Here is a 13,190-nt window from a genome sequence, read left to right as displayed (position 1 = left end):
TCTCTTTCTCTCTCTCTCGACTGACGTTAGCCGCGAGCAGCCGCAAGTTACGGCATGGCCGCCATGGCAGCTGATGCCTCGCGTTGCTGCACTTGACGTTTAATTGGAACATGTCATTTTGCAGATTTCATTTTCACAAATGGCAGACACTTTTTTCGGTTTTGATACCACGCTCGGAGTAAGTACGGAAACGTATCGTTCGATCGCGCGCAGCTCGCAGTCCATTTTTGTGCACAATTTCAACAGGACACGCGATCGTGAATCTTTCCCGATAAACAGTCGCGTCGCGGCACGTTCGTGCGGAAGCAAGTTTTGTTTTTTCGCTGACACTTGGTAGTCTTGATCTGAAACAACGTATTTCGTGTATTTGCCTTCGATTGCATTTTGTCCATAGCACGCCCCCTTTCCTCTAAAAAAATGATAAAATTGTTAGGCCACAGGGTTACCTCGTCTAACCTCATTTGTTTTCTTCGCCCTAAGGGCTCACTAATATGCGGGAGCACTAATGCGGATCCCGGGCGATCGAATTTGTTGACAAATTTGCGTGTATCAATGTATCATCTTAATTAAAGTTTCATCAATTTGAATCTGATGTTGCATAAGAAATATCATCGTTATAACAAAACATGACTATAACTTTTGTAATCACTTTTACAGGTCTTTTTTTGTCAAAAATCTCTGCTGATTTTTTTCTTGCCTAGTTTATATTGTGTTACGTTGATACTTCCACGTTTCAATAATAATTATTATTCGCTTGATATGATTAGGAGAACAATCTAGAAGATGGACTGGAATGTCCATTAGAAGAAGATGAACTTGAAGAGGAAGAGTACGATGCGCTGAATGATGAAACATTTGGTCCCGATGCTACTATTGGTGATTGGGAAGAAGATCATGAGAAACTTGCCGAAATTACCGAATCAAATCGCCTTCATAATCAGAGTGCAACAAATAAAAAGGTATGCTGCCATTCAAAATGTTCATAGTCTTTTGTTAGAGATATCGTGGATTCTTTTGCAGATATATAGACAATAAGCCATTACCTGAGTTTTAAATCTTAAGCCGTAAGAAACTGATCAATCAGTTGATCATTCTTCTGATATTCAACTATGACTGGTCAATTTCTTACGATTTAATACTTAAAGCTTAAGTAAAGGCTTATTGCAAATTGTGTGTCTTCAGTTTTTAATACCAGTTCTGAATGATCTATTACAAGAGATTATTATATTTACTCTAAAGTTAGAACCTTAGTAGGAAGGTTGACTTACAATCTTAAGACAGTTTTATGACTTTAGTTTTATATCTTTAATAACACACAAAAACTATCTTATAATTTATATCTTAAAGGCACTTTGTTTTTTATACACCTTTAAGACATAAGTGTCATAAAATAGAATTCTTGTACGTTACTCAAGACATAAGACTTAAGTCTTACAGAAGATGCTGTTTTAAGATTATAAGTCAGCTTTCTGCTAAGGCCCTAACTTTTAGTAATTTGCCATTGCCTTTCGAGAGGTAAAGATCAAATGAAATCTTGATGTATATATATATTATAAGTGGATTTGAATCTAGATCTTTATTCAGAGAACAGATGCTCAACTTTTTGTCACAATCATTACAGATACTATTTCCTTTACTTACATTTTACAAATTGTTAAAGTTTGAGAATATAAAATCATAAGTGTTTAAACAATCATAAGTTATATTTATTTTGATAAATTAGTAGAGAAGCAATAAAATATAAATTATTTATACATTACAAGAATTTATTATAAAAATATCATTATTATTGTTATGCTGTAATTGTTATAGAAATACAAAATATTATTTCAAATCATTATTTTAAGTTCCATAAAAACGTACTAGCAATTGTTTTTGCAAATAAAAGAATATGTATCTGTATGTATATATATAAATGTGTGTGTGTGTGTGTATGTGTATGTGTATTACACACACACACACACACACGCGTATTTGTACATCTGTAATAAATCAATAAAAATATTTTAATGATATTAATAAATCTCTTAAATATATGTTCTTAAATGTATGCTCTATTTTAAACTTGTCATATTGAAATTAATTATATTGTGCCATCTGAATTTTTTAATGGAAATGTAGGTAACGTTGATGCGCGGTAAAACTAATCAAATATATTATATCTAACAATTATCTATGACTAGTTCAAAATCGATGAAAATAATCTTTCAACGTAACATACATAAATATCTTACTAGATATTTTTTATTTATTTTAAACTTTGAAAGGAAATTCATGAGTCAACAATAATATAATTAGTTTCATAAGTCTTTATATAAATATAACTTGTAAATAATCTTAATAATATATTTTATTAAAACGTACTTTTTCTTTGTTTTCTTATTATTAAATTTTTAAACAAATAAATAATTCCACATATTAAATCTTAAATTTTATATATTTGTTTATTATATTTTTTACAGTCTATTTCTAACATAAATATCGAAGATAATTTATCACATTTGGTATTGGATAAGGAAGGAATAGTTCCCCGACCTGGTGTTTGGGGTAGTCCTTTGAATTTATCTCTTCCGAAAGCTCAGCCACGATTATCTTTACCAAATGCTTGTACGGTGGAAGAGTTGGAAAGAGGGCTTATTGCAAATAGGCCACCACCGGGTCTCAGCAAACCACAAACGCAACAACAACAAAAGAAATCTGAGGGTTCGCTTCTTTTTGAGGCCCTCTCTTTGAATGAAAAACTTCAAGTTAATGGCCTACCTCCACCACGTTTTCCACCAGGATTGGGTTTACCTGGAGCACATCCTATAGTTGTGCCCAATATAAGAGCACCACATCCTCAGTTGATGCAACATCCTAGAATATTAGGCTTAATTAGTAAGTATAATATTATTTACAAGTATTGTATTAAAATGTATGCAGATTTATATATATTTGCAAATTATATGATAAGTACTCGACGAATATAAATTTCAGAACTTTTTTTTTAAGTTATTCATTTTAAGCTGGGTATATATTTAGTGAACAGCGAACACGAAAGTTTGTTGTTATTACTTGTTACATAAATGTCGCACAAGTTTAATTGATATGTGCAGCGAACATCGAATTTAATCGAATGCTAGTATTTGGTGCAATCAAGAAAAGGAAGTTGCTTACAAACACAAACATAAATTTCCAAATACTCACATTTGCTATTCGTTCGGTATTCATTCGATAAGTGTATACCTAGTTTGAAATATGTTGCTGAATTGTCAAAATGATGTGTTTTATATTTTCACTTATACATCTAATTTTATTTTACAATTAATATGAAATATCGTTGGCTATAATTATCTGCTTTAATACAAAATATTACAATTGATTATAATTAAAAAAAACGACTAAATTTTTAAATCAATCTTTGGAATATTTCCTGATATTGGTTATTCTTCTATTTATTAGATCAAGCTGGTACTGTATTACGTTATCCTTCTCCACCGCATTTAATGTCACATTTAATGCCACAACCAGTTCCAAGGCAACCTCTTCACGGCTCTTATGGTTTTCCTCCTGTAAGTTTCTTTTACAGATTATATATTATGATTATTACAATAAAATGTTTTTTTTAATGCAATTTTTTATTACATTTCAGCAACTACATCCTAATTTAGGAGGCCCACAGTTCCTTCGACCAGATCACATGATGCCTGCATTTCCTAACAACCAAACCAATCATCAGCAACACCAACATTCTTATTCACATTTAGGAAATCAGAGAAACCAGAACAGATCTTATTATCATAACGAACAACAAGCTGGACATCAAGCATTTTTTAAAAATAATCAATATCCTCATCGTAATCATGACAGAAATAATCAAAGACCTTATCATCATCAAAATTATTCTCACAACATTAACGGTAATGCTTCGGGAGAATACGAACACTCAGGAAAACTTGCTATAAAAGCTCATGAGAAGCAATGGTTAATTAATATTCAATTATTACAACTTAATACAATTCAACCGTATGTTGATGATCATTATTATGTCGTATTCTGTGATAAACAGAATAAACAACATGCAAATCGAGAACAAAAAGATAAGAAGCATCATAATAACAATGGATATCACAGGGATCATAGGTATGTTTTTTATTTCTATAAAGCTTATACATTTTCAATTTTACATTCCTATGTTTTAACGCGTGAAGATTTGCGTTTTTTGATAATATAGTATTGCAAAATATGTTTTCCACTAAACATGCGATAACGTTATTTTTTTTATTATAATCGTAGAATTTAATGATTTAAGACAACACATTTATAACAACAAATGAGATAACTGGAAATATCAAATTTATTTATTTTATATACAGATTGGTTATTTATTTCTTAAAGATTATTTATTTACATATTTTAGTTATTAGTATTTTTAATTTTTTCGCTTGACTTTTAGAGATTGGGAACCAACACCTCAAGCCGCTTCAAGATCAGCATATACACCAGCTCAATTTGAGAATTCATTAGGCAAACTTCATTGCAGTAGTGTGACAGCACCACGTAAACTTATCGATATGGATGTCGTATCAAATAATGACTCTCAATCTACTCCTCAGTCTCAACAGAAGGATACTAAAAAAACACGACAATTACTTCTTGAAATTGAGAGAGTACTATCATATTCTCTAATATAATTAATAAAATAAATAATTCGATAATGCATTCTTTATTAATGTTATTCTTTATAGCTGTTTACACTTCAATTCAAGCTCGAAGATCTGAGTAATCCACTCGCTTTAATTCCGGAACCTCAACAGCAACAGGAAGGGGAATCTGACGTAAATACGACTAAAACTGAACCAGAATTGATAAACATGATTTTAATATGTATGCAACAGTTAATACAAGATGACAAATTAGCTAGTATGCTAAGTATTCGAAAAGGAAAGGTAATTTGATGGATAAGAGATGAGACTTAAAATTTTATTATTTTCAGTACCTTATATTGCATTTATATATGTTAATAGACGTTACTACTGCGTTTTTTACCTCACCTGAATGTGACAGAATATAGTAAGCAGTTGAGAGAATTGTGGACTGCGATATTTAAAGGTTTAGCCGTGATAGGTCGTAGAGATTGTCATATATTAACAGATTTTTATTCCGAATTTCGAAGATGGCTTGATGCTGTGAAAGATTTTGATACTATATTGCGATTAGCAAGAGCATTATCCGACTCTGCTACTAATCATCCTATTAAAAATAATAGCTTAACTTTTGCTCTTCTGAATAAGGTTAGTTATACACACACACACACACACACACACACACACACACACATCACGCGCGCGCGTGCGTGCGTGTGTGTATAATTTTAACATATAAATTATAAATCTTTCAATAAATTCTAAGCATATATACATAAAACGCAATGATCTTATTTAACAATTATTTGTTCTTTCAGTTTGGTGTGTCTGCAATAGCAGCGATGCTCGAGCAAGTTGAACAATTGTGTGACACAAATGATTCCTTGCCTTCTGAATGGTCAACTTTTGTAGTGACGATAGTTGAGTTGATTGGTGACTCGCCACCCTGTGTTGCACCTTGTCAACCAATTACTACAAATACGCTCAAGAAACATCTGAACCGGATTTCCAGTTTAAAACTAGAAAGGTATACAGCGCTAGCGTGCTTGTTGACTGATGCCAATCCTTTACGATAGTCTAACGTTAACAAATTACACTTGAGTTTTTTTAAGGTTTGTCTTTTTTTAACTTGCAAAAAATAAATTATGCTAAAAAAAAAGAATGATACATACAGACAAATATTTTAATGTAATTACTAATGTTATTGAAACATCCATTGTGTATGATAATATTTCTAAATAGATGCCATGATTTTATAAAATAGATTAAGTATCTGATGTGAAATATTAAAGAAAAGGAATAAAATTTATATATATATATATATATATATATATATATATATATATATATTATATATATTATATATAAATAGAAATATTGTAAACACATCCTGATGCACAATGATGTTTCTTACTTATATAATATCATTTTTCATTGTATATTTTGTAAACATTAATCAGTTTAAACTCGTAATTGCTAACATGAAGAATTACAATATCAGAAAAAAACAGCATTAGATAAAGTAATAGAATTGCATGCCAATAATCCTTTTAATAGCTTTTTTAAAATTATTAGTAAATTTTGATTTCTACTTTATATAAAATTGGTGTCTAACTTTCACCATAAGACACTTTGAAGTTATCATAATGCATTTCATTTATAACGATCAAAAATATTGATCTATTTCCTTTATAAAATATATTGTATATAATGAAGTAAGTGAAAATGATAATTTCGATGCCTTACCTTGTATCAAACTGCGCATCCTGTCTTCTGATTTGCTATATTTCATATTTCTTTTAATTTATGTATTTAAATTTTTATTTGTTTAAAAGTGGACTAATTGAAATTTAAATTATTTTGGCTACAGAACATATCGATTTTTTTTATATGAGGATTTTATATCCTATATAAAAATATAGTGATATTTTACATGTATTAAGAAAGCATTTTTCTCTATTTCTTCGTAAAATGAATTTTTTCAATAACATCTTTTATTATACGTGTAGGACAACTGTGCTTACATTTAGCAGCTTTTTGATTTATACTGTTAAATGTATCTTTTAAAGTTTTTGGTTTTATATATAGTTTGCAATTATGTATACGAATATTATACATGATGATATTTGGATATGGAAAATAAGATGGGATGTGTAAGTTTTCTCTTTTGTTTATATAAAGAAAAACAGATATCTATGTTAATATACATACATTACATATTGTTGTAAATGAAATCAATAGCGCTAGAAAAAGAAAAGAACTTGCTATCAGTGTACAGATGACTTATATTTTGGAAATAAAAACAGATAATCATTTACACCGCATTGTTAAGATGTAATAACGGAGACGAGAGTAAACAATTGCATAAGGTAGTTATCAGCAGCAGAATTGTAGTAGTCTTTTTATAACGTTTGTATTATATATTAAGTAACTAAAATTAAATTTCTATTAGTTCGAACATCAGAAGCATATGACAACACACATGATCTAGTTTTAAACACAATTATAGATTCATCAATTTAAGAAGTGTGGTCTCTCTTTCTTTTCTTATCTTTTTGATATAAAATAGTTGTTGTAAGTCAGACACACACATACTCTTGTGATTGTATAATGAAAGAAAGAGAGAGAGAGAGAGAGAGAGAGAGAGAGAGAAAGGAGATTCTGTAATTGCAATGTATGTTTGCAGTACCGTAAGAATTTTTAAAGATAATCTAAAGCGTTGTATGAGATAACATGGCCTTTAGAGAGTACTAAATGAGATGATTACTTTTTATCACAATTTAACTACTTTGTTTATGTACTTTTAGCTTGTATATAGACTGATATTACAGTACGTGAGAATGATGAATGCATTTTGTAATTAAATACAGAAATATTTCGATTTCTAACATGTCTCATGATGTAATAATAATATTTTGCAAAAACGATTTTCAAAGTTACAGTTTCTTGTTACTAGTTTGTAGTCTTAACAAGTGTAATAATGATTATCGACTCGAGTAATATTTTTGAGTTACATGAACATTTTGTAGAAATTAAAACCATGAAAGCGTCGCACACTGTTTTGTAAAAGTACAATTCAAATTTAGTTACAAATATTTTTCGCGCCAGTTTTTTTTAACGTAATCCGCTTTACTATCACTAGTTAGATCATTAAAAATTAACTTAAGATACTGCAGCATTTCAGTCGGTTACATTTATATAAGTTACGTTATCATATAAACACACATTATACATCGTGCGATTAGTTTGTACGATTTAAATAATAACAAACATGTTACATGATTTTCCTATTTCTACTATTAGATAACATCATAAATACAGCTCTGATGATTATTAATTAGATGAATTGAATAATCGAACAAAAGACGAACCAAATGAGTACTCACCTATTAATGCTTATAAATGATTTATTAATATAAAATTCAGAATTTTGCTAATTAGCCTAAAATTCAAAATTTTGCTAATTAATCTTCTCATTAATATTAGTCTTTCTTATTATTATCGAGCTGACAAAGAAAAATAAAGTCTATGTTTTTAAGCAATGTTGAAAATTTAAAGGATACATAGTTGATCCCATTGATCCATAAACAAAGATGCATGTCTGAAAAGCCCAAAAAAGTTACGTTACATTCTTCTTATTATGTAACTATGGGCTCGCACTTCTTTAGGGTAAACTTAATTGTAGGTGCAGTGTATTTATGAATTGTTTCAAATACTATGAATTTTTAAATAATTTTATAATTAAAGGAAAAAATATATGCGTTTTAGAATATAATCTTTATTTTAAATGCTTAAACTTCGCCCTGTCAATTTATATGTTAAAGGACATTAGGCGATTATTAATGGATATACTATTTTTTCTTAAGGGCTACTAAAAATATGTATGTATTTTACGAATATATGCATATATTAATAAAGCAATATGCCCTTCTTACTCGTTCATATAATAGTAGAACTTAGTTCTTTTTTTCTTTTCTTTATCATCATCATTCATATATTCGTCACAATAACTTATATATTATATTTGCAGTTTTTTTAATTTTTATCTCAACATCAATTGTTACAAAACAGACATTGTTTCAATGTTATATTGCTGTTGCTAATGCACTAGTTGTACTAAAAAATTCATCGTAGCACAGCATGAAATGATATGAATTAAATAAAATCTATTCAATTTGTATAGCGACAAAAATTTTATTGTCGACGCGAATAGTCTGTATGCTAATCACATATATATATATATATATATATACATATACATATATCTGTTCTAATACGAATATGAATTATATTACGATATTGTATAATGAGTTATGTCCCATATTCTGTTTGTATCATCATGCAAATTGAAATTTGCTAAAAAAAAGAGCATGCAACAACGTCTTCTTGTAAAGTAGATAAAATTAGAGCGAAAATTGCGCATTTGCTTTTTGTGTCATTAAAGATATATTTTTATAAAAACGATATGTTTATTATGTTTAGAAACGAAACAAATGTAATGGAATACTATAAAGAAAAACGAAATCGTTGAATTAATTTAAAAATTTTCATAGTTTATCATCATTACGTCTATTACATACTTATCGGTGATATGCCTGTATAAAAAAATTGATTGTAAATTTATAACACAGTCTGAAGATATAATTGTAGCTATTGTGTATGTACAGAATTGATCTAATTTGAAATCAAAGTCTTAAATAAATGTTTTGCATCCTATGTATCTTTTGTATTTTTTTCATATAAAATTATTTTCTATATTATTAGTATTATTATATACATCACAAATATTAATTATGTACAAAATTTCTAGTTTTATTTGTCATAAAATTAAAATTATAATATTTTAAAATATGCACGTTTTGGCCATATCTCGCGCAACATGTATGCGCGATATCTCTATAATAATCAGAATTATTATATAATTATAAGTAAATTACTGTATAAGGGATGTATTTATATTAAATATAAAGATATATATGATAACAAAATTCATATTTAGATATAAAACAATAAATATATTCCCATACAGCATACAATGTATATTGGATACGTTTGTTAATTTCAAAGTCCAGAGTGATCTTATTTTTAACTTCAATCATTATTGTTTTTCTTTATTTTTATTTATATTGATTTTTTTCTTATTCAATCGTTTCTCTGCTCTTATTTCAGATCCCGTTTCGTTCACCTGAAATTTAACTCGTCTTCTTCATTATCTTCTGCATTCTGCTTATCTAATTTACGTTTCATTGATTTTCTCCCAACGGATATGTTGAATTCTTCTTCATTCTTCGTAAGAAGTTCAAGCTTTTGGGTTTCACGAAGTTTAACGTAAGAAGAATAGAATTTGGCTATTGCTGTGCCATCTGTCTTCGTTCTATTTTCCCAATTTGTAATCTCTGCCATACTTTTTAAGTTTATTGTTGCTTTACTACGTTCGGTCTCAATGTGTTTTCTATTTTCTTCAATCATATTTAGAAGCAGTTTCATTTTCTTGCAATACATTGCTACGTGACATTTCTCCAGAAATTCTTTTAACTGTAAGATAAAATATATTGATTTAATATTTTCGATATATCTAATAATACAAATTACTTCTGGTTTTTTTAAATTTTGTTTCTTCTTAAAATACCTGTATTATACAAGGTGTATAGAGTTCTGGAAAATATATTTTATGACTTTCACTCGCCGCATGCTCCAGTATAAGATGATAAATAGTTTCAATAATACCATCTTTGAAGTCATTTTCTATAAATTGTGATTTCGATATTTTCAAAATGCAATCAAAGGATATAGGTTTCATCTTCATCATAACTGTTTTATGCCTTTTATTAAAATCATAAGACTCCAGTATCTAAAAAGAAAAATTTGATACAAAGTAATAATATACTCTATGATTACAAATATCGTTAAAAATATGAAAACAATACCTCGAGAAGAAATGGCAAAATAGGTATGAACGTTCCGGTTTCTTTAGAAATGGTTATTAACATTTCTAAACAATAGAATCGCAATGGATAATATTGCGCAGTTGGATTAATTTTTATTGTTCCTATAATAATCTATAAAAAATTAAAGCATTTTTCTACTGAATTATTACATTACTTTCATTGCTTAAATTTTGTTTAAAGTATTTAGTACCTGAACTAAGGGATATAACAGCGATCGTAACATTGATTTATCCTTTGACTTGGTCATTAATTCTGTCCAAAAACGCAAGGAATTTATATACTGCCAATTATATACAGCCTGAAGATTTTTCTGAAAATAATCTTAGATGTTACTTATAAATTTTATAAAAAATACATAATTGCTATTTACAATTACCTTGTTCTTTAATGTTACAGCGTTTTTTAAATCAATCGCTAATTGCCTGATATGTAAAAAGGCATGACTATACGAAATATTATGATCAAGCAGATAAATCTCGAGCAAAGATTGCCTCATGAAATTTATTCTTGGTAATATATTGAGTGAAATAAATTTCACAGTATGAACGTATTTCTCATACATAGTCTAAAAAAAACTTTAATGATACCAATGTTCGCAAATATTTTCATTATCATCGTATGGATCTTACCTTTAATAATTCTTCAAGTATAAATTCTTTGCTAGTTGCAATATGCAAGATATTTAAAAAGGCTATAACAGGCACAGTTTCTTCTCCACTTGACCACAACTTTAATAAGATTTTAAACAATGATTTAATTAAAGATGAAAATGATTGAAAATAAGGCAACATTTGACGAAGATGCTTTAGAAGCACTGTGAGAATAGCACTATTGGACAATGCTATACTTTGCAATAACTGTGAAACAGATATATTTATTAACATGTATTATATATATATATACATATATATATATATATATATATATGTTTATATGCATGATATAAATAAAGGATTTATCTATACGTACTTTAATCAGATCTGATAAGTACAATTTCAAAACTTTTTGTATTTTTTCAAATTTTTTAGATTTATATGGTTTCTGCGATTCTGCATCCAGTTTCAAAATACGTTTAAATGCATCAGGCAAATGCATTATACATAATTGGACCACACCATTAAATGCTAAACATAATATTTGTGATAAAATTAATATACAATCATTTGAAAAATAATTAGTGATTTAAGATAAAATAAAACAAAACTAACTTGCACTTCCTTCTATTTTATATTGCGTGGTCGTATCTGACGATACTGCGACAATATTCAAAGCTGTATGAAAGGCCTCTATGACACATTTAATAGTATCAATTGATCTAAAAGGGATAATGCACAGTTATTACTTTGTTATTAATTCAATAAATATATAAAATAAACGAAAAAAAACTTACTTATCAGTTTGTATTTCTTGTTGCCAAGTTTTCAATAATTGCATAGTAATTTTTTTAGAGTTACTTTCGGTTTCTTCTAGTGAAAGATCACTATCGTAGCTAGCAATCTGGATATTTAATATTATTAAAAAGTATAAAAAATAGTTAAAATTATATTTAATAAAAACATACTTCTAAATTTTCTTCAGAAATGTATGCATCATCCAAGTCTACTAAAGAATTATCATCATCATCATCATCATCTGATGTTTCAAAGTCCAAAAGATTTTTATCATTTTCTTTCATATATTTGTAAAAATCAGGATCAGTATCTTGCAATTTTATTAATGATTTTTTATGTTCTGGATTCAAATTGCTCTCACTATGATCGCTATCCCTATTAATATCACTATCAAGCTGTTCATCTTGATCTATAAGTAAAAGAATATCATAAAGTTGAAGTTGTACTCAAAATATCAAACAAATTTTAATATTTTGAATCATACCTATGTTTTTACTTGTTTCATCACTATCATGTATATCACTATCTCCATTATTTTCAAAATCTTGTTCAAAGAACTCTTTCGTAGTTAATTTGCTTAAATTTCTTTTCTTTTTTGTATTAACTGCCATTGTCTTTTTTCCTGATAACTTAAGAGATCCATGCTTCATTTTTTTCATTTTCATTTTTAAGATAAGTAAACTTCTTTGATTAACTCAACTAACCTAAGAAAACTTATCATAGATAAATATAAATTGTAAATACAAAATATAATTAGTATATGACCAACACACGTGAGCAAGAGACGAGATAAACACGTGCATAACCTTCCCATTTCTCACTTTTTTATTTTCAAACAAGTAACAATTATATATAATAAAAGTTTTGTTTTTCTTACCTGTATTCTTTACTTTACTGAATTATTCACACATAAAAACATTAAATATATGTTTATAAATTTATTTTGCAATTCAATTTTTCGACGCTTCATCAATAGTGTCGTCTGTTGATAACGTGATACGTAGTTCGCGTCATTCTATAAAATTGCTATTGGTGTCGCTAATGTACGGCAGTGAATTTTTGAACTCGGTCAAGATAAGTATACAAACCTTCTAAAATTTTTAGAATGAATTGTCACTCTGAAAAGTGAAATCTCATTCAAGATTGAAAATGGGACCACTTTTATTCAAGACTGGCTTAATTTTTTATAGAATGAAATTCCACTCCAAAGAATTTAGAGAATATGC

At 28.2% G+C, this 13,190-nt stretch overlaps 2 protein-coding genes across 2 annotated transcripts; one reads left to right on the top strand and one right to left on the bottom strand.

Annotated features, from left to right (window-relative positions):
* Nucleotides 1–8: 8 nt before the first annotated feature.
* Nucleotides 9–9,341, top strand: Patr-1 (Protein associated with topo II related - 1). Its single transcript, XM_011059351.2, has 9 exons — nt 9–178; nt 768–959; nt 2,463–2,877; nt 3,442–3,551; nt 3,632–4,122; nt 4,436–4,649; nt 4,728–4,928; nt 5,007–5,273; nt 5,444–9,341. Exons 1-9 carry the CDS (start codon nt 140–142, stop codon nt 5,699–5,701), a joined length of 2,187 nt encoding a protein of 728 aa, XP_011057653.2. The 5' UTR covers nt 9–139; the 3' UTR covers nt 5,702–9,341.
* Nucleotides 9,342–9,619: 278 nt separating this feature from the next.
* On the bottom strand, nt 9,620–13,004 carry LOC147910470 (nucleolar complex protein 2-like). The gene is given in 13 exon segments (XM_087415622.1): nt 9,620–9,821; nt 9,824–10,160; nt 10,255–10,476; nt 10,553–10,684; nt 10,764–10,883; nt 10,950–11,138; nt 11,203–11,430; nt 11,543–11,697; nt 11,782–11,888; nt 11,964–12,070; nt 12,135–12,373; nt 12,449–12,668; nt 12,842–13,004. Coding segments are annotated over 12 exon segments (2,115 nt in total). The 5' UTR covers nt 12,630–12,668; nt 12,842–13,004; the 3' UTR covers nt 9,620–9,723.
* Nucleotides 13,005–13,190: the final 186 nt, after the last annotated feature.

The sequence above is a fragment of the Acromyrmex echinatior genome, chromosome 2 (genome assembly GCF_024713525.1).
Source record: "Acromyrmex echinatior isolate Ae372 chromosome 2, ASM2471352v2, whole genome shotgun sequence".
In the NCBI taxonomy this organism is placed as follows: Eukaryota; Metazoa; Arthropoda; class Insecta; order Hymenoptera; family Formicidae; genus Acromyrmex; species Acromyrmex echinatior.
This window is presented reverse-complemented; position numbering and strand designations above follow the sequence as displayed.